The sequence below is a fragment of the Brassica napus genome, chromosome A1, assembly GCF_020379485.1.
Source record: "Brassica napus cultivar Da-Ae chromosome A1, Da-Ae, whole genome shotgun sequence".
Classification (NCBI taxonomy): domain Eukaryota; kingdom Viridiplantae; phylum Streptophyta; class Magnoliopsida; order Brassicales; family Brassicaceae; genus Brassica; species Brassica napus.
Window position 1 is genome coordinate 23,412,142 of NC_063434.1, and position 26,923 is coordinate 23,439,064.

Here is a 26,923-nt window from a genome sequence, read left to right on the forward strand (position 1 = left end):
CCGTGTAGGGACCAACTGTTTCTGTCGATCAAATGAATGAGGAAATTGAACAAAAAACTCGAGCAATATGAACAAAACTAGCCACGAAGAACAAAAAAAAGGAAAAATTCTCAAACCACGCACCAAATTACAGAAACCGACAAAGCTAATAGGTCCAGAAATTAAAGGATAGCAACCTAACACATAGCACATAAGAAAAAGATGCCAGAAAAGTATAAAATAATAAAAAAGATTGGCTATTAATGATACTTTTAAATCGTAGTTGATTTTGATATTACCCTACCACAAAACTCAAACCGACTTCATTCAAATCATCCCCAAAAAAACAAGCGCCAAAGGAACAAAACGTTACAGAAAAAATAACTCAAAATAATAAGAAAAAACATCACTCGAAATATTATAATATACTCTTCGTTATTGTATTAACAAATCAAAGAGATGAAAATTTTAATCATCTTCACATACAACTTTCTGTATCGATTGATCCTAACTATCACCAATAACAAAAAGACTACAAATATTAATTCAAATTTGTTCATTGATCCCCTGCTTTGACGAAGAAGAGCTCGATCTCCGGAGGAGCAAAGAAAACGATCTGCCTCCGATGTAACACGCAGTTCTGTGGGACTCTTTGCTTCTTCGGCGCCGGTGGACAAGTCAACAGCTCCGGTATCCGATGCTTATGAGCTTTAGGGGTACAATAACCGCCGCCACCACCACCTTCACCTGGTGATAACGACGTCAGCACCGCCGGAGAAGGAGAGGGAACATAGTTGTTTGTATCTTGATGAGAAGACGACGTCGTTGTTGAAGAACACGAAGAAACCATACTGGATGAAGAAGCATGATCTAGAATACTAGTTGTGTCCGTGTTCTTGTGTTGTGGAAGTGGTTTCTTGAAATGAGTTCTTTTGAGTTTCTTCTCGGCTCGGTTTGGTTTTCTTGCCTTTTGTGATGGCATTTTAGACCTGATCAAAAGATGAGGATTTTTTTTCAAGAAAGGAAAGAAAAGAGGAAGAGAGTTTATATTTTCTTTTTCTTTGCGAGGTTAGGTGAGGAGGAAAGGGAGAGGAAAGATCGGAAGAAGAGAATCGCTGTGTATTTGCTTACTTTGCATATAATATATAGTAGGAGACACGAGTCAACACGTTAATGGGAGTGTCAAGTTTCTACATTTTTCCACTGAGACGAACCAAAGAGAAAAGTAACTGATTTTTCTTTCAAAGGTAGAAAGATTGTTGCTCAAAAAAAAAAAAAAAAAGGTAAAAAGATTTTTTTTTAAGGATCAATTTGCATGTAGTAAGTTACACGTAAGCCTGACCAACAAAATGGGTCGTATATTTTTATCTGCCGTTTTAAAAGACTCAAAGAATAAGCATTATAATAAGGCATGACTAGGTAAACAAAACTAGAGGTGAACATTTCCATCAAAATTGAATTTTACATCTACTTTGTCCGATTATAAAGAAACAACTATTTAGCTTTGTTTTGCTGGGAAAATTGAAAATATTTCAAAGCTTATGAAGAACTATGTATCAACTTGTCACTATAATATTTTCACCACGATAAAGCTCAAGTAGTAAAGAACCCATATGAAATATTAAGTAAAGATATGTCGTGTATACAGTGCAAAATCAAGATATATAATATAGAATCAACAGACTTTTTTTCCATAAAAACAATCATATAGTATCAGAAGTCTCCGAAACTATGACCACATTGTATATATTTTCGAATCAAAAATTTCATATTTATTTTCTTCTGAATGTAGGTTTTGATGGTTTGTAATGTAATACAAAAATCAAACCATCAAATCACCAAAAATAAACCAAACCAGAACAAACTGAAAACAAATACCAAAACTAACCAGGTTTGGATCATAATCAGACACTTTTGTGGTCTATTGAATATAATCAAGTCTTAATTTGGTTTTATGATTGCTTTAATATGGTTAAGTATTTGTTTAGAAAACCGTACACTAAATATAACTAATATTTAGGGATTTTGAAATTTCGAGTTTATTTTCAGAGAGATTCAAGTGTAAAATTTTTATTTTAGAGGGATTCAAGTCTTTAATTTTTGATTTGGAGATATATAAAATGTAGTCATAGTTCAGGAAACATATGATACTATATGATAATTTCGAAGGAGAAATAACTTGTTATATATTTAGAGAGAATTTTATTGAGGTTGAAAAATTAACAAAAAAGCGTGAAATATGTTAATAAAAGTTATAGTTGAAATGTTCATTACTGGAGAATTATCTTAAGCTACTACGAAAATATTTAAAATTAGAAATAAAAAATAAGAAAACATCAATACTATTAAAACAGAAACAATTTTTATCTACTTACAAATAGTCTAGGTTGGACCATTATATTTAATTATATTTTCTATTATTTCTATTCATATCTAATTTAATTGTTAAATATATATCATACCTAAAATTAAAGAACTAACTAACTAATCGATTAGTTTTTAAACTAATGAATTTAATTTATATTAATTCGAAATTCAAATAACTAATCAATTATATTTTAGTTATTAATGTAATAAATAATTATATATATATATATATATTCATTCGTATATATACAACTATATATTAATCCAAATGCAAAAAAAAAAACAAATTGTTCAAAACCCTCACCAAATACATAAAAATATAATTCTTATAGTTAGAGTATTAATATATATATATATATATAAATATATATTATAAAATAAATATTAATAGTAATTATATGATGAAATATGTTACTATTGATAGTTTAATGAATATATTGTTTACGGGTTACTCAAACAGACATGTAATATATATATCAAATACAAACCAATTGAACAAATATATTAACACAAATATATCATAAAACATTACATTAACATAAATTGAAGCCAGAGAGTAAGAGTCAATATTTTAATTGTTAAAAATATGATTATATCTATAAATTATAAAAATTAAGAATTAAATATAATAAATATATATCAAAATTAAAATAATAAATATTTACATTTCTAATGCGAATAATGAAATTAACTTTTAAATTTAAAATAAGCCATAGACAAAACATCAAAAAGTATCTAATAATATGTGAATAACAAAAGTATAGTAACTAAATAAACAATTATATTTTTTTTGCAAACGTAAATCATTAATTTGTAATAGACGTATACACATTATTGATGCTCAAATCTATTTTATTTTTAGTGTGCATCCACTCAAATATTAATCCATTAACAAGATGGAATTTTAGTAGGACTAAAATTGTATTAAAATTGGAATATCAATTTCATAATATATTTACTATTCATCTGAACGTTCATGAATATATATTACAGTACCATAAATATAATAATAAATCAAACCGGATTACATATTGAATCATCTATCAGTTCAACCGATAACCAGATCTCTGGTTTTAGCGGTTGTTACGGGTTTTATAGAATTTTTAAATAACAATTTTTTTTCTGAAAACTAAAATGGATTACATATGAACCACCGAATTTGACAATTTAACTGCGGGCCGGGTCGGATTTCAATACATTGAATATAATTTTTCATTTGTAATATCTAAGTATAGATACAATTAAAATACAAATTTATATCAAATAAATTTGGAATGTTTTGAAATAATCTCGCGCTTTGAAAGCGCGGATCAAAATCTAGTCTTATATATTAAAACATAAGTAATGACTTCTTTTCATGTGTGATTTTTTTAGTTTGGACCATTCCTAGAAAATATCATATTTAACATAACTTCATTATTATATCTTTTAATATCTTTATTTTTTTTATTTGAAATACAAATGAATATATTTAAAATGTTCTAACAAAATCTTTTTAAAATCTTCTTAGAATCTTTTTAAATTTACTTTCAAAAATTAGTTAGTTTTCATTTAAATTATCATGAAATATAATTAGAAATTAAAATTGAATATAGTTTTGGTTTATAAACGAAAATTTAAATAAAATGAAATTAATTAATTTCACAAATATATTTATTAATAATTTTTAAAGATTTTGTTAGAAATAAATATTTATATTTATTTTAATTTTTTCAATTTTGTTTTCTAATAAAATAAAAATCATGATTTTTTTATGAGTGATATTTTTATTTGGACCATCATTTATATCATTTATATTTTATATTAAATGTATATCACTAATGCTAATATACATAATATTTTTAACTACTTTAATCATAATATCTTTTATGTCAAAATTCTAAAAAATCTCTTGAAAAAGATTATAATAAGATCTTAATTGTCATAAATTGAATATAAATATTTTCAACTAATTTTGTAATTAGTAATGAAATGTTACTAAAAGAATAAAATTATATCCTATTTTATCAATTTTATAATACTATTTATCATTTTAAAATAAAAATTTTATATTGAACAAAATATGATAAAATTATTTTAAATTTGATATGTTAATATATTTTATTTTATAAATATAAAATATTTATGCTAAAAATATAATATGTTGGTAGAACGGGTTAATATTAGTAAACTATATAATACATGTATCAAAATTTAACTTATCTTAAACTTTTTAATATGCAGTAATTTATTATATAAAATTAATAAACATTAAAAAAATTACTAAAAAAATCTAGCGATTTGAATTACGGATCATGATTATAATAAATTAAATACAAAATTGTTTTCATATATGTTGTTTCATGCATTAAAAATTTTAGTTTAGTAATCAAACGCAAATTCAATAAGACAAATATATAATAAGCAACATATATATGTGATGATTTTAATTTACAGTATGAAAACTATAAAATTATTATATTTTGTATAATTATACAAAAATTTAAATATGTGAGTAACATTAAAAATATATAATAATTATTAAAACAAATATCTATATATATAAATGTGAAAATATATACCCGCACGGTTGTGCGGGTGGAAATCTAGTCAATATTAAGGTGAAATACAGGATGTCATTAATTCAGGTTTACAGTGGTGGCTCTCTATCAATTCACATGGCGACTGTAAATTTTCTAAGTAGGGAGTAAAACCTTTCTGTTTTAGTTCTTCAAAAAAATCTTTCTGTTTAAACTAAATTAATGGTGTCGGACGAGAGAGAGAGAAAGAAAATATAAACTAAGAAAAAGTTAATACGAATAGTAATATTATTACTTGGATGCTCATAGTACCCGACAACGACAAACTGAAAAAATGACCTTTTCCATTTAATTTTATTTATTATTTTTCTTTCTTGTTATTCCTTTTCGGAAAAATTGGAAAATAGCATAAAAGTTTCACTATTATTGTACTAATAAGATAATCCTTTTGGAATATTATCTCATTAGTATAATGTCTACGAAAATTCAAATTAAATCCTTATTTAACTTTTAAAACTTAATAAAACTAATTGTCATATATATATATATATATATATATATATATATATATATATATATATATATATATATATTTCAACTAAAATTAAAAATAAATAATTGGAAAAGTAAAATACTTCATTTTTCACTTGACATAATATCTATGTTCTTCTCTCTATCTTTTCGATTTTCTTCAATAAAAACGAAGTCAAATTTCTTGTAAAGGAAAATATAGATGCATATACTTTCTCAGACTTGGATTTTCCTTTCTTCCAGAACTGCTTAATTTGTGTGAATGGTTATGGATGTTTGCTCGGTGGTATGTTTGTCTTGATTTGGTTGCGGAGAAGGAGAAAATGAACCCACATATAATTCACAAAGCGGGTAAATTAATTTCTTTTTTTTTCATGCATAGAAATTTGTTTGTGTATGAACAAAATTTATAAAAAAAAAATTTTGATATTTGGTAACTGTATTTATAAATAAAAAAAATTGTAAATATTTTCTGAATATTAGGTAACCGTGTTTTCTAGACTTTTGGAGATTTGATGATAATTATCCGTAATTTACAGTTCTTACAATGTACATATAGAAACAAGCCAATAGATTTGAAAATATATTCTACTAAAGAAATCAATTTTAGAATTGTTTTCAGATTATTTCAGAATAATAGGTTAACAGTAAAAGATGTATTCAACCAAAATTCAGAGAATGTTGATAACAATAGATATTCCTCAAATGTTATATAAAGCTTGAAAGTTAGTTTATTGATTATATAACACATAGATTCCCTAACAAACCATAGAATACAATTTATTTTATTTCATTTTTTGTAGGAAATGAAATATTCTTTCAGTAGAACACTATTTGAAATATTTTATCAATTTTTATAACAAAAAAGACTGCTAAATTGATATGAGTATTTATTGAATTATTTCTATTGTCCTAATTTTTTTTGTTATAAAACTGTTTATTTTTATATTTAATAAATAAAAATGAGACAAAAATATTTTGTCACATTAAAACAATAGTAGTGAATTTTTAATGTGATTTCTCTTCTTTTATTAGAAAATGAGATTTTAGCATTATAACCTTTTTATTATTAACATATCGACTACATTTATTCTACCTTCCAAATAGGACTAAAAATGGCCTCTCTTTTTTTTTACGTCGAACTACCATTCTATTACTCAAGCTTGAGGTGGTTTGGGTAACCAGACCGGAATAAAACAACCAATGAAAAGTAACTCCCTACGAAAGGTTCTAGCAGTTTTACCTAAAAAATCAGAAAACTGGTTGCTCACACGTGGCACATGAGTGATTTTGAAGTACGGGAAACAAATCTGCAGCGTCTCTATCTTCTCCAGTTCTGTCGCGACACTTGGCCACTCCTGAAGTTCCTTTATTATTGCAATCAGCTCTTTGCAGTCTGTTTCAAAGCTCTGGCACGGCGAATGTTGAAGCATATTCTCCATCGTCCATCACAATGCTTCTACCTCCAATTACAGTGCTGATTCATATAACACTTTCCTAAAATGACATTCATTGTACATCAAGATATTCACACACAAAATCAGTCTTTAATTTTGTACTAATATATCTGATTTCTAAGGACTATCAATCAATGATTATCTAAATTTGTTTCAAAATTAAATTAAAATTGGAAAAAGAAAAAATAAGAGCGGTTCCATTTTTTATCAAATAGAAATAGAAATTCGGAACAGAATCCATTTTTTTTTTATCAAAAAAAAAAAAACAGAATCCATTTTAAAATTTAAGCATCACATTTTACTATATTCCTGAAAGTGCTGCACAAGGTGATTTTTTTTATCTCTCTCGGGTGCTCTACAATTTTTTTCAACACAAGCCCCCCTCCACAATGCTCTCAAATGGGTATTATTCTTGAGCACTTCAAAATTGATTGGTTCTTTTTCTCTTTTCTATGTAGTTTATGTTTGAACTCTTCTATATCTTTGCCGTTACCTTTGTTATCTTCGATAGCTTTGTTATCTTTCGACATGGTATGGTTGAACTGGCTTCTTCGTTAGGTTTAGGCGTTGGTAAGTAATCTGCTGTTGGACTTTCTATCTCCCTTGAAATTTGAAAGTATACATTTTAAAAAAGATATGCGTATTAACCAAAACCAAAAGAAACTATATTTCAATCCAGAGTCCAAGTCTGCTGTCTTCCATTAGTGTACTATTGAAGAGAAAAGTTGTATATGTCACTACATTATGTTGTGTACCATCAAGCGATGATGATGATGGGAGTTTGCTTGGGTAAGTGCTAGGATGTGAAAATTATCGGGTGTCCCTGCGGATTTATAAGAATGACATATTTATCAATATAATTTGCTATTGAATAAGATTTATTAAAATGAAACATCGCGTAACTCCGGTCTCTCTTTTATTTAATTTGTACTATAACCAGTGGCGGACCCAGCAATTAAATTAACCTGTGTCATTATATTTTGTTTAAAAAAAGATCACAATAAGAAAAGCAATATGGAGCATCGAACTTGGGTTTACTTGGGTTTAGGGGTGTCAAACCCTTAGCATTTAACATCTAGACTGATGATTCTCTTTCAGTCTTTATGTAAAAAAACATTAATTTTATCTTTTAACATGTGTCAACTGACACACCCAATCCTTTACTGGGTCCGCCTCTGACTATAACGTTGTATAATTCCTTTGCGAAACAAATAAATAAATTGTATACATTGTACCTAAATGTTAACTTAATGGAAACTCATACTTTAAGAACAAATACATTAATGTACTCTTAAACTTCTTCTGCTCTGCGAATTTAAACTTGTTTGCATGTAATATGACATCAGTATGAGACATACATTTATAACGAATTTACAAATGAATACTTAGCTGGCAGAAAAAGTCACAAAGTTGTTTACCAGTGTCTGTGTGAACACTTAAGACGTATAAGAATCTAAATGGCCGCTTTAACATAGTGAATCCTATGTTTTAGGATCCCATGATCACTAGAGCCAATCTCGCATATACATATATATATATATATATATATATATATATATATATATGTGTACTTTTGGGGTTCAAAAGGTTTATTCACCTTTTTTTATTAATCAATTATTTTAAAATTTGGCATTGTTGCTGTTTCACTAATACATGCACAACCATACCTCAACTAAAATCGTATATAGTTGGTTGAGGTGTACACAAACCCATATTTGTAGTTGATACACATTATTGTATACATTCAATTTGCATGTCAGTCCACGTGATCTCCTTCCTTCCTAGCTACATGAATGTTTGTGTCAACCTTTTCTTTTACTTTCCGGTTATCCTTTTCTTAGCTAACTTTTTTTTTTTATTTTTTTTTTTTGAAACACGATTTTCTTAGCTAACTATATTTTTCTTTTATACAGTGTAACGAAAAATAAAAATTAAACTAATTATTGAATTTTTAATAGCATCAGCTTTGATATAATTATATTACCAAAATATTTCAAGATATTATATTGGGTAATTTTAATAGCATAACTATTATTATTATTTAAAAATCATAACTATTGTTATTATTTAAAAATCAATAATTTCCCCAAATTAATGTATAAGGGTATTATTTACATAACTTTGTTTGTTATTGTAACTTCAGAGCTCGCAAATTCTGTTAGAATAATCGTGAGACTGACAAAAGACAAAGTGTAGTCATCAATTGGATAATCCGAAGTCTTGTCTTTTAGAGGTGAAAAAGGTAAGAAACGAATAGACCTAACAACTATACTACCGTTGCACTGATACATATATGTCCAATGGTTTTGGCCCTATAATGTCTGAAATACAATCATGAAAATATCGAAGACAAGAAAATACTCGGTTATGGTTTGGATTGCAGTGCATGACCGCCTGGCCACAGGTGATCGTTTGAAAAAATGGAATCCGCAAGTGGATTCTGTGTGCCCTCTTTGTAATAATGCAACTGAGAGGAGAGACCATCTCTTTTTCAGTTGCCACTATTCAGCAGGAGTGTGGAAGAATCTAGTCGGCAAGTTGATGGGGTCACGATACACTACAGTCTGGAACATCATGTCCTCCTTGGTGGACACGACCTGGAGCAGCGCCTATCTGTATATCCTTCGGTATGCTTTTCAAGCTACGGTACACTCTCTGTGGCGAGAGAGGAATGGTAGGAAACACGGTGAACCATCACGTGACCAAGCTCACCTTAGTGGTTTCATTGATAAGCTGATTCGAAACCGTATCGACTCGCTTCGAGGTACCAGGAATGGTAGGTTTGACAAGTATTTGCAGCTGTGGTTTGCAAATCATTGATGAAGAGAGAAACACAATTATTTTGGTTTTACCTTTATAGTAATTTTTTACCAACAAAGCTGCATTCTTTGTAAAATGGTTTTTTGATTCGAATAAATTTAACATTCAAAAAAAAAAAAAAAATATCGAAGAGAAATGCACGATATTGTTTTTGGTTTCTCACCAAACTAGAATATCAATGAAGACAAATAACTTTTCTCAGTCATTTTTATACAAAAACACTACTACAAAGAATCCAAAACAATTACTCTACAAGGTTTCTGTCGTTTTAACCACAGAAGAAATCAAGATTACTTTTTCTCAAAACAAAAAGAAATCTGGATTACTACTAATTCCACAACTTTCAGCAAAAGACTAATGTTACAATCCAAGAAGGATTAGTTTACCATACGCTGAGTGATCATAAGCCACAATACTAGCAACACAAGTGAATTAGAAGAAGATTTAGCACCCATTGAACTCAAATATTGATGCAGATGCTCCAAAATCTGCATCAACACAGCAAAACCAAAAGAACGGATAAAACTAGTAGTACAGCAAAACCTAACACGAAAAAAGCTCATGTTAATTATCTTGGGGGAAAAAAGGCCAAACCCATAGATATGAAAATCTCGAAGCTGATATCTGAAGCTGCAGCTCAGTTGAATAAGTTTTCAGATGATGAAAGGTTCATGAAAGAAAAATGCTTTCTAAGCAAAAGAATGAATAAGTGGAAATCGTAGAAACTCGTGGAGATCACTGAAGCGACTCTTCCCAATATGAAATCGTTAATCGTGAGTCAATTGGCTGCTAAATTCTTACAGCTTCATCTGAAAGGGAAACTTGAAGAAGCCCAGAAACTTAAGGTAAGACCATCCTTTTTGTTTTTTCACTACAAGAAAACAGCAGCATACCGAGGGAAAAAATCGTCGGTATGTCGTCGGAATAACGTTATTCCGACGACATATCGACGAAACATGTCCTCGGAAATTCATTTTTCCTCGGAAATTTCCGACGGAATTCCAAGGAAATGAATTTTCAAGGAAACTCCGAGGACCACCAGTTCGTCGGAAAGGTCCTCGGAATATATCGAGAGAGCACTTCCTCGGAATATTTCGATGGACTTTTCGATGGTCCAATCCTCGGAAGTTCTGACAAAATGTTCCTCGGAATTTCATCGGGAATTTCCGAGGAAAGGAGCTCTCGGAAAATTTCGAATAAAGGAGCCCTCGGAAAATTCCGAGGAAGAATCCCTCGGAATTGTTCTGAGGAAATGTTCGTCGGAAATTTCCGAGGGTTCTTTTCCTCGAAATTTCAAAAAAAATTTAATTTTTTTTAAAATTAAAATTTTTGAAATTTAAATTAGAAAATATAAAATTAAAATTAAAATTGAAAACATATTAGATAATATTCAAAGTTGTACAAATAAAAATAAAACATTCCGAGTTTTTGAAAAAACAAAAAAAAAATTACGGGTCTTGCACGTTCAGGTACATCCTCTTCATCATCTCCATCATTTGCTCGTTCAGCCTCTTCTGTGCCATATTGCCCGCCTGTTGAGCCGCCATCTGGGTCTCCAACATAGATATGCGATCATCCTTGTCCTTCAACTGAGCTGTAAGTACTTCTGGATCAACAAATGGCGGTGGTGCAGAAAAATGAGCAGCCGACCGGGAGCGACGACCCAAACCGACCAAACGTCCCTTCTTATTTGGAACCGACTGAAATAGAAAATAGCCAAATTTAAATAATATAAAAGATGATAAAATAAAACTCAAGAAATAAATGAATTGAACTTAAAAAAAAAAAGAACTTACCTATTCAACGATTTCATTGATTCGAACCCGAGACAAGTTGGTCGAAGCCGTCGAATCGTCATCCTCGGTTTGAAACTGAGACACTTCGTCTTGCACCTGAGTTTGGACCAGGGTGACCATGTCCCTCACAAGACCATCATCAATCTGGCCGGTCTTCTTGTTGGCATATGCCCTCTTCATTAGGGCGAGATCATCAACCGGCTCGCCATCATTTTCTTCCGCCTTGAAAAAAACATAAATTAAACAAACATTAGAAATTAGAAGAAATGCACAAAAAAAAAATTTCAAAACTTAAATAATTGAAGAAAAAGTGGCTGAACTTACCATGCGATCCCCCAGAGTAGCAATAGATTGAGCACCCAAGTTATGCTTGAAGACGCCCTTCCCTTTACGATCGCTCCTGCGGTTGGTGGAGTTGGTGGAAGAAGTTTCTTTCGTCTCTTCCTTATCCCAATGCACACACAACTCCTTCCAGACCGTGTCGTTCATCGACTTTGGGACCTTTTAATAAAAAAAAAAAGAAAATAGTTAAATAAACAAAAAAATAGTTTAGTAAATTAAAAAATTGTTTAATAAATTAAAAGCCACCTTGTTTATTTCCCACTTCTTCTTCCACTAGTACATCTGCTTCCCATAGTTGTCCATAACTTTATGGACGAAATGGTGATAGATAAAGAGCGTATCATCAGAATTCCAGTAGAATTCTTGCTGAAAAAAAAACACAATTAGTAGAAAATTTATATTAAAGATTAAAAATATAAGTAAAAAATTAGAATACTTACCGCAAACTGACGAAACCACAGATGCTGCTTGTCGGTAGGGAAGTTAGTGAAAGTCGGATGTCCCTTGTCGAGGACCGAGTACATCATACGGTTGACCAATGTGCTGATCCCGTTTCCGGATCAGTTGAACCTAATAAAAAGAACAAATTATTAATAATGAATCAAATTTTAGTGAAAAAAATACGTTTAATTACCATGTTTGAGCCCGTCCATGTGGATACAGAGTGAGATAGGGAAGATGGTCACGACCGGGCTGTCGAACCAACTCCGCAACACTCATCACTCCCGGAGGACCCGGAGGAGCAGGAGCGGGAAATGGAGAGGGGGATGTATTGTAGGAGCTGTCGGGCGAAGCGAATCCGGAATATGGCTGGACGAACTCCGAGACTGGCTCCCCGTACCACCACGACCACGATCCTGTCGAGGCCGGGTCTGATCATCATTAGACATGTAAATTAAAAAAAACATATTTAAAAATTTGTTCTAATAATTTTAATAAATAAAAAAACAGTTTAAATAAAAAATAGTTTAAAAAATAGTTTTTAATCACAAAAATATAAATAGTTTAATAATTACAAAAAATAGTTTTAATAAATAAAAAATAGTTGAATAATTACAAAAAAATAGTTTTAATAAATAAAAAATAGTTTAATAATTACAAAAAAATAGTTTTAATAATATTAAAAATGTTTAATAAATATAGAAATTTATATTATATATATATATATTGTTTTTAAAAAATCCCAAATAATAGTTTTTAATCACAAAAAACGTTTTATAGATATTAAAAATGTTTAATAAATATATAAATGATTTTATAATGCAAAAAATAGTTTTAATAATATTAAAAATGTTTAATAAATATAGAAATTTATATTATATAAATATATATATATATATATTTTTTTTAAAATCCCAAATAATAGTTTTTAATCAAAAAAAAAGTTTTATAGATATTAAAAATGTTTAATAAATATATAAATGATTTTATAATGCAAAAAATAGATTTTATATACAAAAAACGTTTTCATATTATATATACATAATTATCAATTAGATTTTTATAACCACAAAATTAATAAAAACTTAAAAAAAAATTCAAAATCCAGTGAATACCATAATCAAACTCGATTTTACACAATCCTACCATTCACCCTAACAAAAATCTATAAATATCATTCCAAAATCATCAAATCTACTTAAAAACTTAACAAATCTAACCTAAGAGAGTGGAATAGGGTTCATACATGATGCAGTGACTGAAATTAAGGAGGATTAGGGCGGCTTCGCCGGAAATCGTCGAGAGAGAAGGGAGGAAACGCCGGAATTCGCGAGAGAGAAGAGAGAGTTTGGCGGAGAGAAATGGGGAAGAAGATCTGGTTCGACCTAATAAAATGACGCGTCCTACGGAAAATGTCCGTCGGAATTTCCTCGGCATTATTAAATATTTCCGTTGGAATTTCCTCGGAAATCATTAATTCAATTTTCGCGAAATATTTGGCGGTTAAATGAAAATATTCCGAGGAACCTTGTTTCCTCGGAATACCCTCGGTAATTACACTCACACTCACAAGAACAGAGACCGAGATTTATTCGGTAAGAGAAACCTCTAAGAGTCGCCACTAGCCGTCGAACCTACACATAAGAAAACAGAGACAGGCAGCACCACCTAATGAAAATCAGTCAGTAGCAGCCCTAGATCTTGCTCCTGAAACCAGCATGCCCAGCACGCATAGCCACCAAGAAAGAGAGCATCGGTTGACAAGACCAGCACCACTCCTTCTCACGCGCCCGCAACGGAGAACCCGCGGAGGATCTTCCAACCTTGGAAACAAAAACCTCTCTTAAGGCTCTCTGAGAACAATACCGACAGATCCTAAGAACGCGCAACCGAGGACCCCGAACAAGCAAAGGTACACCACACCCTCACCATTAGCAGAACATCGACGAACGCTCAGACCATGCTGGACTTTTCTCCCACACCGAGAAGGACGAGCACAGAAGACAAAGAAGAAAACAAATCTCTTCCAGCAGCCAGATATGACACCAGACCACAACCACCGTCCTCTTGCTCGACCCAAAGAAACCCTCACCGGCCCCATCTCTATGCTTCTCCAGAACAAAATAAAATAACCGTTAGTTTTTCAACTTATTTATAATGATATCCTCCTAAAATTATTAATTAACCTACCTTTAAGGATTCTTTGTCTTTTACTCTTTAATTAATGCATTTATAAAATTAAATTCTAACAAAATATCATCGCAACAATAATTAACAAACATAGCTTTTAGTATTCTTTGTCTTTTCCTATTTTATTATATATATGCATGTTTGGAAATAATTAATTTCATATATAAATTTTGTAATTAAATACATACATTATATGGTAATTATTTTACTAATTCCATATCTACGTAATAATTAATTCCATATTAATTAACCTACCTTTTAGGATTTTTAAATTATTAATTCTCTACCTAGCTTTAAATAGTTAATGAACAATATTGTTTTTAAAAGCTATATAATTATATTTTTATTATTTATTAGTAATAACTAAAATAAAAGTCACATAAAAAGAATCACTTATATAATATATAGATTAATATTTAAATATATTATTGTACATATATTTTCATATAAATAATATTTCAGTGTAAATTCAGTATGATAAATGTTGAAAAGTAGAAAATAAATAGCACCATATATTTTAAATAGTATATACAACAATTTATTATATATTATCATAAAATTTTGATCCATAGAAAATAAAAATACATTTGTGCGGATATACAGGTCATATTTTAAAAATATGGATGATACAACTGATGGTTTACAAGATAAAATAAAATTACTCAATATAAACTATAAAATTATTGTGTTCATAAATGTCAGATTAAACAATTTTTTAAACAGATAAATTTAAAATATATATTATCACTTATACAAATAAATATTTATTTATAAAACAAATTCAAAAAACTTTCTAGCGGGTGCACAGATCAAACTCTAGTATTATATTTAAATCAGATGAAATTTTCTTTCACTAAAGCATCTCCAAAAGAAAATCTATAACTTCAAAAATAGATTTTTTTGCTATCCAAAAAGGAACTTCAAAAATTCAAATTGAGTTTTAAGAAGTGAAACTTCATATTTGAAGTTTACTACTCAAAACTCTAAATTTAAAGTTTCCTCTTTTTAATTGCATTTTGGTCTTTATAATTAATTAAACATCACATTTATGATTATTAACTATTTTCTCATTTATCATTTTAATCTTTAAAACTTTGTATATCATAAATATTTCAAATTTATTATTATAAATTAAAAATTTACACATAAAATTAAATAAAAATTTTAAAATATGATTTATAATATTTAAAACTGGAATTAGACAATAAAAATATTACAAAAAAGTTAATAAAACGTGTTAAAAATATATTTGAAGACATAATTACTATACAAATTTAAATATTACAACAACATTAATAGTCTTGTAAAATTTCTCTTGAACCTCTAAAATATTGTCCAAACAAATTTTGTGTGACAAAAGATTGAGCATTACGGAATTAATTTAATAGAATAATATGGCATTTTACTTGTAGTTTAATATTTAATTAGAATTTCTATTAATTATTTTATATTTTAGTGTAATATTTTATTAAACAATATTATTGTAATATTTTTATATATGTTCTAGTTATTTATAAAAACATTATGGTTTTATATTAATTATGACAAATATAAAGACTATAGTGTAAATTACAAATAATTTTGAAATTAGATTTGAAGTTTTATTTTTGGAAAAAACACCTTAAAACTTCAAATATAAAGTTTTGTAAACTGTATAATAGAGAGTTTTTTTGGAGATGCTTCAAGTGTAAATATGCATTTCTTTCACCTCTTCTCTATTTCATCTCTAGTTGTATTCGTCATTTCTCCCAGCATGGATGGAGATTCTGCCACTTCAGAATATTCATTTAACGAAGTTTTTAATCTAAATCAAACCGGTTCTAAACCGATTAATATATATGAGAAACTCTCTATGATAGCCATTTTAAGTTTTTGTCACAAAAATAACCAAAAGAAGTTTTATTAAAGAGTTAAAATGCATTTATACTTTAAGGTTAACTAATATCTAGATTTAGGGTTTAGAGTTAAAAGTTGGAGTTTTGAGGATATGATTTCATATTTTAAAAAATTAAAATTAAAATTAAAATTTTCAAAATAAAAAGAGGCTATTTTGGTCATTTTTTTATTGAATGCTATTTTTGTGACAAAAACTTAAAAAAATATTATTTGAGAGAATTTCCCTATATATATTGTATCTGTGTGCATATTTTTTTCGAGTCCAATAATATTTTGGTTAAATCAAACCTATTGTTATCTCGTAAATTCACCTTTGCTACAATTCCAATTTCTTCAAAATTGTTAATGGAACTCTATAAAAACTAAACATGGCATATAACACCTTTGAAATATAACATTATACAATTAAGAGCCATAACATTAGATTTGAGTTGAAAACTCACAAAACAACATCATGGCCAATCCCAAAGCAAAGAGTTTAGAAAAACATATATACTATACAAATACAGACATGCACTTACATACACACATCCAAAGATAACATGAAACATGTTTGTTCAAAAAAAAACATGAAACATGATATTAAAAGGGAAGTTGACATGAGGTGCATATATAGATAAGAAATGTCCGAGAAGAGACAATCAAGGATACATAAAAGACAAAGAGAGGCTGAAAGAAGGCACTTATGCAAATGTAAAAAGGTTCAAATACAGCAAAAATGTACATACACTCGTGTTTAATCGGGAACATCTTCGTTTATAATCTAATTAATAGTTTAATACTAATGTAATAATATCAAATTACCATGTCTACATTATTGGACTTTTGGCACCAATCTTTTAGGATTCACACATTGCGACCACTGCATATTCTGTTTAAAACCCACTAATGTTGACCCGCGTGGATCTTAAAATGCAACTAGTTATCAATGAGAGAATGAGAAACCCAACAGAACAAAATTTAATTTCAAGTAAACACTCTACTCTATTTAAGTCTTATGAAAATAATATATTGGTCAGAGAACTATGATTTGATTTCTATTGATGCATATAGAGTTTTGTGTACTTGTACATTGCTCACGTATAAAATATGTTCTTTGTATAATCGTTTATATCATACTAGTTCATACTATATACATGAACGATGTACAAGCAATATACCACTATATGAACTCAATTTTTACATAGAAAATACTGGTGACAGTAGATAACTAATTAAATAATGGTATATAAAAAATATTAATAATAGAATGGAAGAAATTATAAACAGTTTAATTAATAAATTCAAATAAATTGACTGAGACATGCCACTTCAACCAAAAGATTTACTTTTTGTTCGATGGACTTAATCATATCAATGCAATAGATAGACAATATTATTCTCTCAGAAACAAAAATTATTTACTAAGAAAACTGGATCATACAAATAAGTTTTAAACTGCTATTTATGAAAAATAATTAAAATTATAAAAATCATATTTAAAATAGAACTACATAAATAAAATAATATATATTTATCTTAATCTACTAATAATAGCAATCCCAATTAATTTCAAAGGTTGTGAGTCTATTTATGTTGAAAGATTGTGTCTTTTGAAAAAGAAGTGTAAAGGGTTGTGTCTTTTCTAAAAGTTTTATGTTGGAAGGTTGTGTCTTTTACAATTAATTTCTAAGGTTGTGAATCCACTTATGTTGAAAGGTTGTGTCTTTTGAAAAAGTAGTGTAAAGGATTGTGTTTTTTCTAAAAGTTCTATGTAGTAAGGTTGTGTCTTTTCCAATTAATTCATAAGGTTGTGAACTTCAATTATGTTGAAAGGTTGTGTCTTTTGAAAAATATGTGTAGAGAGTTGTGTCTTTTCTAAAAGTTATATGTTGTAAGGTTGTGTCCTTCTAAAAATAGTCTAAAAGTTGTGACTATTCACTAGTATCTTTTAAAAAATGAGAAGTTGTGAGTATTAGAAAAATGCAACTATTCATATTGAAGGGTTGTGACTATTCAAATAGGCTTTAAACCAACATACAAATTATAATTGTTTAAAATTATAAACTAATAATTTTAATATTATGTCTTAAATAGGAAAAAAATTATATATCATGCAATAAAAAAAATTGCATTTTGTTCAAAAAGTGGTTAAACATAACTATCATGTGAAAAATGTATGAAAAAACTTAAAAAGGATGAAGACACAATTGTATGCAATATGTGTTTTGATAAAAAATTAAAGGGAACATTAAGGTTTATAAAATATATATATATATATATATATATATATATATATATTTGAATACTTTGTAAATCATATTTTAATCATCAAAATTAAATTTAATTATTTATATGATTTAATTTTTTTATCAGGCATATAAAATTATAAATTATAGATTATAATATATTTTTTATAAAATGAATTCCCGTGCGATATCGCACGGGCTCTTTGCCTAGTAACTATAATATCAAGTATATATATACTCTGCAGGCTGCATCAACATACATACTTTCAGATGGGGTGAGGGTCGTATACGACCTTATAGAGTCTACGTACCTCAACAATTAGGTGATCTTTTGAATCTAGTGGTCGTAGTAGCTGATTTTCATAATACTCGGTGTATAACATCCAAAAACGTTAGGGAAAGTTGCATTTCAGTTATTACATTTTCCTTGCAAAACTTCATTTGATTACTACTTGAAGTTATGTCAATGAGCTAAGTAAAGAATTGGAGTTCCCAAGTAATATGTTTATGAAGCTGAGCCGACATAGAGATGAGGCCACCAACGCAAGTGCTGTCTTAGATCACGACCGTCTCATTTTCCAACGCGATCAATCTCCCCACAAAACCAAAAATGTTCATCAACTCTTGATTCTATGCTTCATCTCTCTCTTTCTCTCTCCATATTTTTTTTTTTGTAATTCACTGTCAGACATTAAAGGAGACAAACTTTTATCCTTGATTCCCGATCTTGTCCATTTTATTTGATCCTTTCCATACTCTGTCTGTCTAATGGACTGTTTCATTTGCTGATCCTTTCAGGCTTGTGGAATTATAACTCAAACTAATTATCAAACCAAAACATTAATTATATGCTAACAATACAACATTGAACCTAAACATCTTATTAATCAAGTTAAACCGATCAATGATCTTAAATTCTTAACCAAAGGACTCAAAACACTATGTGATATGTATTTTATGTTAGCCATAATAAGTTTTTTTCTTAAACATAAAAAAGAAGACTGCAATTTTTTATTACTTTATAACGTTATACTACATAGTTTTCGCTTTTTTATCGTTGGATAAAATGTAAAGACAATTAATCTTTTTATTCTTCGTCTTTGAATATCCAAATTTTTATTCCTAAAATCTCATAAATAGTTCGATCTGTATATGAACAATAATTAATTTGGTTACCAATTTTATGGTAAAAAGAGGAAGACAAATGTGATCTGATTGTAGGCATTAGTTTTTGAATGATTGTTATATTAGAATACTTGTATCTTATTTAACACTGATCCTTTTTATTAACCACATATTTTAGGCCTTAGTTTTACTGAATTTTTTTGAATCAAATCATGTATATTAATCTCCTCGCTAACATATAAATTCGAAGATGTGATTTTGAGGTACATTTGTTGTGGAAAGACCCTTAATTCGCCAATAGAACCATACATACACTGGGTTTTAACCCTAAACCGATCTTAGATATCCACTATTTTGTGACAAGAAAGTTTAAATATTAATATTTAATTGCTAAAGCTTATGCTTATAAAGATTTAATACTTGACTTTATTTTATTAAATTCATGCGTGAACTTCGAGTCCCAAGATAGTAAGTCTCATTTCCCTTCTTCGAACTTTCTCTTTGTTTCCTTTCTCCTTACCATCTTCTCGTACCCATTTCCTATAAAATATGATATGCTATTTCCACCGCTTTGTCACATCGCAAACATGTGGTGTATACACTCATAAACACCCACGCATTAATATGAACATGCATATCTAGCTCTCTTTCCTCTCATAAAACAAACTATCAACTTGATATCGTTCCCTTTCTTATTTTTTCTGTCTTCTCCTCTAAGTAATGTCTGATCCAGCTTGTATCTTCAGCAATGGATTTCTTGATAACTATAGCTTCAACTATTCCACTTCTCTCTCACACATCTACAACTCTAATGGCAGCTTCTACTCTAGCAATACCACAAACATAAACCCTAATTCTACATCACCTGACTCTCCTCCACTTAGAGAAGCTCTTCCTCTCCTTAGCTTAAGCCCCATTCATAAGCATCAAGAAGCTAGTGTTCCTCACCATGAATATTATTTCATGGAGACGATTAAACAATCTTCTAATTCAAACCTTTTTGATCATGATCTTGGTCAGTGCCAAGAAACTCAGCATCATGATGTGACAGTGGATCTTCATCTAGGGTTACCAAATCTCGGTGGCGACGCTATTGCCTGCGGTGGTGGTGGGAGCAGCAGCAGCGACGCCATACTTGATTCTACAGACCAAGAGCATCATCATGATTTTCATCAAGATCGTCATCAATATCAAGAAGTAGAAGTTACACTTGTTTCCGATCATGATGGGCATGGTGGTGTACAAAGGGGTATTCATCATCAGTATTGGATCCCTACTCCTTCTCAGATTCTGATGGGTCCTACGCAGTTCTCTTGTCCTCTCTGCTTCAAGACCTTCAACAGATACAACAACATGCAGGTAAGGATATACTAATCCAATAAACCTAACTCTAATTAGTTCCTGCTTTCCTAGAATAATTTTAAAGATTTGATTTTTGTTCTTGAAAAACGCATCTCACTTTATTTACTTCTTATTTGGTTATTCTAAATAGTGTAATATTCTCGTTCTTTTTTCTCAAATCTTCATCATGAGAACATCTGTAGCACACACTACGACTTTTCAAAATAACTGTTACTACTATAAACTCGAGAATAACGTTTCACTTGATGGTACAAGTCATCAGATGTACGATACATTGATTGATGGCTATGAGAAGATCAACTAAAATCAATCAATGGGTTTAAAATCAAGATGATCTTCTTTAACCAATAGTCTTTTTAGACTGACTCCTTATAACCCTAAAATATGATTAATATTCCTCTTCCGTTTTTGTTCTTTCTTGATTTTCGCGCAGTTCTACTACACAACACTCATTACCCTAAAAAGTAAAAGAAAGTGAGGGATGTCTTGCAATTTTTGTTTTTGTTTATTTATACCTATTTATACATTTACATGACATAGATTAATTTACTATATATTTAATTCCTATTAAGCAATCATAGGTGGCTAGATCTCAATCTCATAGACATTTTTGTGCAGATATACACAAGAAAATACAATCTGGTAGTACATGTATTATACACTGTTGTGTCTAGAAATATACGAATAAACTGATAAATATCTTGAATTATATGAAGTTTGTGCAAGTCCTAATCTTACCTATTGCACTGATCTCTTTGGTCATTCACAGATTTACATTGTGACAGTTGCATTTCGAGATTAGTTAATTAGATTTGGAGTAACTGATTTTTTTGTTTGAACATAAAACCAAATAAATATATAAGCTGCGTATAACTTGAAGTAATTAACGGGTACTAACGTTACACATGTTTTTATTTTACCGGAATTAGATGCACATGTGGGGACATGGCTCACAATACAGAAAAGGACCGGAGTCACTAAGAGGGACACAACCAACCGCGATGCTGAGGCTATCATGCTACTGTTGCGCACCAGGCTGCAAGAATAACATAAACCACCCGAGGGCAAGGCCGCTCAAGGACTTCCGTACGCTTCAGACACATTACAAGCGGAAACATGGTGCGAGGCCCTTTGCTTGTCGTAGATGTGGAAAGGCTTTTGCGGTCAAAGGAGATTGGAGGACGCACGAGAAGAACTGCGGGAAGCTTTGGTATTGCTCATGTGGATCGGATTTCAAGCATAAGAGGTCGCTTAAGGACCATGTTAAGGCATTTGGTAATGGTCATGTCCCTTGTTTTGGCAATGATTGCTTCGGCGATCATGAGGACGAGGAGGCTGCTTCTGATGTCGAACATCAAGACTGATGGTGTTTTTCTTTTTGGATATTTATTTTGTGAGAATAGTAGAAGCCTTTACTTCTAAAGTCTTCGTTAATATGTTTGTCGAACGTGTCTTATATCATATAACTAGTATAATTTGCTTCCTGAGTTATTTTCTACTCGTAGATGTAACGGACTCAATTTGCTGAATTCCACGTGCACCGGTACTCTTGTATATCAATCTCTAGAATTTAGAATAGAGACTGGTAAAAATATACCAAAAATCAAGTATTTTGAAATTAGTCAAAAGCCAAAACTATGAAAAGTAGCATTTTTCGTGATATTTATGGTATCTTAAACTGCCATTTGACCTGCAAAACCTTTAAGGCATCATTAGTCATTCTTTTTTCTCTTACATATCACTGTATCTCTCTATGTTAAGAAGCTTTAGTTTGTTTTTTTTTTGAATGAATGTTAAATTTTATTCATCAAAAATGGTTTTTTACATCAATTGCATCCTAAGTTTAAATATGTGGACTTTACTTAACTCCTACTCCTCCTTTACTACTCCTAAACTGCAAAATATTTACAATCTTGTGGCAAACCAATACTGCAAAATGCCATCAAATCTCTTTCCATCTTGTAACTTCATCAAGCTGAGTTTGTTTTGGATACCTTTATGGACGAGCTTCATCAGAGCTTGAGAGGGCAATGGTGGTTCTCCATGCCTGCGCCTATTACGTTCTCTCCACAACGCGTAGACAGCGGCTTGGAAGGCATAACGGACGCAGAACAGCTGGTATCTCTCCCGGTTCCGATCAACGAGCAGAATCTCAATATCAGACCATTCTGCAGTGAACAAGTTCTGCAGTATACCTTTGACAAGATGCGCCCAAACTTGAGCTGAGAAGGAGCACTCGAAGAAAAGGTGGTTCCTGGATTCTGAAGAGTTCTTGCATAGAACACATTTTGTGTCCACGCCTTGACTCCATAGAGAAACAAGATCCATAGTAGATAGTCTACACGATCCATAGTTATACTTTTAGTGATTTTAATTTGTAACATTTTAACTGATATCTTGCATATTTACAATGTTTTATCCATTCATTCATAAACATTTTCATCATATAGATTAGGATTTAGACATGTTTAGGTTGCATTTTGCATACATATGTCTCTATCAGGTATTTGAGTACCACATCGAGTTTCTGGAGACATTTGGGTGCATTTGGAGCTCAAAAAGGAGTGTTTAGAGTGGTCATTGGGCGAGCAAGGCATGGAGCGACCAGTCCGGAGCGACACCACCAAGTCGCTCTGACCTCCCTATTGGAGCGACCTTACCAGAGCGACAGGGAGAAGTCGCTCGCGGTTTCATCACTCGGAGACGCGAGAACGAGCCCGGAGCGACCTCCCGGAGCGACACCACGAAGTCGCTCGCATCTCACGCCCCTCTCGGAGCGACCTCCCAAAGCGACACCCCGAGGTCGCTCGCGTCTCTATGGCGAGACGACACGAAGCGAAGCCTGGAGCGACCTCTCAGAGCGACCCACTGAGGTCGCTCCCGAAGGCCGGAGCGACATACCGAGGTCGCTCCGCGCCTATTATCTGCTCGATTTCTATTTTACTTAAGGGCCTTTTGGTCATTTCATTATGCACGTTTTACATTTCAAAAACCTATGTTTTAAACATCTTTTGTAGCCACCAGTGGCAGATTATCTTTTATCTTTTGATCTATTGAGAAATACACAAGAACTCTCTTGAGAAGTTCATCTCTTGGATTTTGATTGTTATGTTCTTGTGTTATTGTTGATTTCTTATCTATTTCTCTACATGATTAATCTGAAATCCAATATGGGTTTAAGAGGAATCATGGAGATTAGTGAGTAATCACCTTTTGAATTCATGGGTTAGGGAGATTAAGGGTGATTAGGTTAGTTCTAGGATGTTTTAGTGTAGATCATTCTTGTTCCTTGCTAGTAGAGTATTCATAATGCATCTTCTGAGTCGGCCACTCAAAAGTTGATCAATAGGCATTTCCCACCCAAAAGGTGTTTGATGAAATGCCTGAGACAACTCTCCTAGGCTTTTAGTATACTTTGCCAAAGACATTTGTTGTTAAAGGTGCTAAGATAGCTAATAGACTTGTTAGTAATGATTGCTTTCATATTATTCAACCAAAGACATTTGATGTTTGAGATATGTTAGCAAATGAGCATTCATCTAGACATAGAGCTTGCTTAGAATTGTGTCTAGGCTTAAGGTTGATAGTTTGATTGATCATTTGCCATCCTTAGTTCGATACTTGATCACCCAAGGTCTAATCCCTATGCCCATGAGTTCTCTTTTCCCTTAGTCAAGAAAGTATCATTCTGTTATTGCTTTCTAGTTTAGTAGTAGTTTAAAACCCATCTAAATCATTGGTTGCACTTAGATTAAGTGAGTACTTGCATTCTCAGTGCTTTGATATCCCTCAGAACTGGTTCGACAATCTTCTATACTACAACATTTGTCTTAGGAGCCTTGAAAACTCCTAACATCAAATTGGCGCCGTTGCCAAATTCTGAGTAGATTTGAACATTGAGATTTAGTCACTTGTTTGAGACTAAGTCATTTTTATTTTCTTTTGTTACTGATTCTCTTTCTTCACCTCCCTTTAATCTACAGGTGTATGAACTTGAGGAGCAGGGGTCCATCAAACCTAGTTCCAATAGCTGCAGACATCAGAGCTTTAGAGAGAGAGTGTGTGCTAGAAATAGAAGAGAAGAAGAGCAACAGGCTCACTTGCAGAGATTGAGTACTGATATGGGAGACATACCTCAAAACCAACAGCGAGCAGCTCGACCCATTGGCACTTACGACCGCCCCAACATTCATGGTCATAGATTGGGAATCCGAGCACCCGCTGTGGCAGCCAACAACTTTGAGATCAAATCAGGACTCCTCAACGTGATCGAGAACAACAAGTATCATGGCTTGGCTCTAGAGGATCCATTTGATCACTTGGACAAGTTCGACAGCTACTGTGGGTTGTCAAAAACCAATGGTGTGTCCGAAGATGCCTTAAAGCTCAAGCTATTCCCTTTCTCTTTGGGGGATAAGGCACGTCAGTGGGAGAAGTCTCTACCCAGTGACTCCATCACTACTTGGGATGACTGCAAGAAAGCATTCTTGGAGAAGTTCTTCTCTACTTCAAGAACTGCTAAGCTGAGAAACGAGATTTCCAGCTTTCAACAGAAGAACTTGGAAGGCTTCAGTGAAGCCTGGGAGAGATTCAAGGGCTACCAAGCTCAATGCCCACACCATGGCTTTTCTAAGGAGAGCTTACTGAGCACATTCTACCGTGGTGCTCTTCCTAAGTACAGAGCCAGACTGGATACAGCTAGCAATGGGTTCTTCTTGGGGAGAACTGAGGAGGATGCAGAAGAGCTGGTTGACAACATGGTAAAGAGTGATGCAGTCTACAGTGGAGACCACGACAGAGGCAGTAGAACAGATGATAAGCAGACGAGGAAAGAGATCAAAGCTTTGGAAGACAAGATCGACCTACTCATTGCTGAAAAAGCCACCCAAGAGCAGCTGAAGTTTGTTGGTAACTCCAAGCAGGAAGATCCACTTGCTGTCAATGAGGTTGAGGGTTTGGAAGGTCAAGAGGAGTTGTGTTTCATCAACAACAATGGTAGCTGGTACAAAAAGGAGCCCAACTTTCAGTACAACAACTACCAACAGAAATCCTATCCCAACAACCAACAGAATGGCTATCCGCCAAGAAACAACCAGCAAGGCAGCTATCAGCCTCAGCAAAACCCCTCGTCTGGTTCCTCTGCTCCTCAAGAGAGCAGCACTGATACCTTACTGAAACAAATCTTGGAGTCTCAGACTAGAAGTGAGAAGCATGTTGGTTATGAGTTGAAGAACCTTCATACCAAGATTGATGGGAGCTACAATGAGCTCAACAACAAATTCTCACACCTTGCTTCTACAGTCAGGAATTTAGAGAATCAGTTTGCTTCCATGAACACTCACCAGAATCGCCAGCAAGGATCTCTACCTGGAAAGTCTGACCAAAACCCCAAGGAGGCCAAAGCTATCACCCTTAGGAGTGGTAGGCAGTTACCTCCTAAAACCCTCACCAAGGATGCTGAGAAACTAGGTGAGGGGGTTGCCATCAACATAGATGATGAAGTGGTGATTGTTGATGAGAAGATCAATGACGAGATCTTGGAGAAGATAGTGGAAGCCAAAGGTAAAGGAAAGGTTGGGGAAGAGAAGAAGACAGTAAAGGATGGTGAAGTTGTTACTCCAGCAAGTGAAAGTTCTTTTGTTCCTCCTCCCTATGAACCCAAACTTCCATTCCCTGGTAGATTCAAGAAGCAGCTGCTAGAGAAGTACAAGGCTCTGTTTGAGAAGCAAATGAGTGAAGCTCAGGTTGCAATGCCCATCATCGATGCTTTCATGTTGATTCCTCAATACAACAAGTTCCTGAAAGATGTTGTAGCTGCAAAGAAGAAGGAGATGGAAGGCATGATGATTCTTACCCATGAGTGCAATGCC

General features: G+C 31.8%; 3 protein-coding genes and 1 non-coding gene across 4 annotated transcripts; 1 reads left to right on the plus strand and 3 right to left on the minus strand.

The window, feature by feature from the left end:
• Positions 1-370: 370 nt before the first annotated feature.
• Positions 371-1,158, minus strand: LOC106379420 (cyclin-dependent protein kinase inhibitor SMR13). Its single transcript, XM_013819378.3, has one exon. The coding sequence runs from the start codon at positions 959-961 to the stop codon at positions 536-538; it is 426 nt and encodes a 141-aa protein (XP_013674832.2). The 5' UTR covers positions 962-1,158; the 3' UTR covers positions 371-535.
• A 19,247-nt stretch (positions 1,159-20,405) lies between these two features.
• Positions 20,406-22,607, plus strand: LOC106379392 (zinc finger protein WIP4-like). The gene is made up of 2 exons (XM_013819361.3): positions 20,406-21,050; positions 21,983-22,607. The coding sequence occupies exons 1-2, from the start codon at positions 20,412-20,414 to the stop codon at positions 22,415-22,417; spliced, it is 1,074 nt and encodes a 357-aa protein (XP_013674815.2). The 5' UTR covers positions 20,406-20,411; the 3' UTR covers positions 22,418-22,607.
• A 351-nt stretch (positions 22,608-22,958) lies between these two features.
• LOC106365905 lies at positions 22,959-23,381 on the minus strand. Its single transcript, XM_048738961.1, has one exon. The coding sequence runs from the start codon at positions 23,379-23,381 to the stop codon at positions 22,959-22,961; it is 423 nt and encodes a 140-aa protein (XP_048594918.1).
• Positions 23,382-25,573: 2,192 nt separating this feature from the next.
• On the minus strand, positions 25,574-25,680 carry LOC125579457. The gene has a single exon (XR_007317498.1). It is a non-coding gene; the product is annotated as a small nucleolar RNA R71 (small nucleolar RNA).
• Between the last annotated feature and the right edge of the window lie 1,243 nt (positions 25,681-26,923).

What these genes read in the sequence shown, in the direction of transcription:
- LOC106379420 (XM_013819378.3), bottom strand. Translation starts at nt 961, where the DNA reads ATGCCATCACAAAAGGCAAGAAAACCAAACCGAGCCGAGAAGAAACTC.
- LOC106379392 (XM_013819361.3), top strand. Translation starts at nt 20,412, where the DNA reads ATGTCTGATCCAGCTTGTATCTTCAGCAATGGATTTCTTGATAACTAT. An exon ending in ACAGATACAACAACATGCAG is followed by an intron (nt 21,051 to 21,982) that starts GTAAGGATATAC and finishes TACCGGAATTAG; the next exon opens with ATGCACATGTGGGGACATGG.
- LOC106365905 (XM_048738961.1), bottom strand. Translation starts at nt 23,381, where the DNA reads ATGGATCTTGTTTCTCTATGGAGTCAAGGCGTGGACACAAAATGTGTT.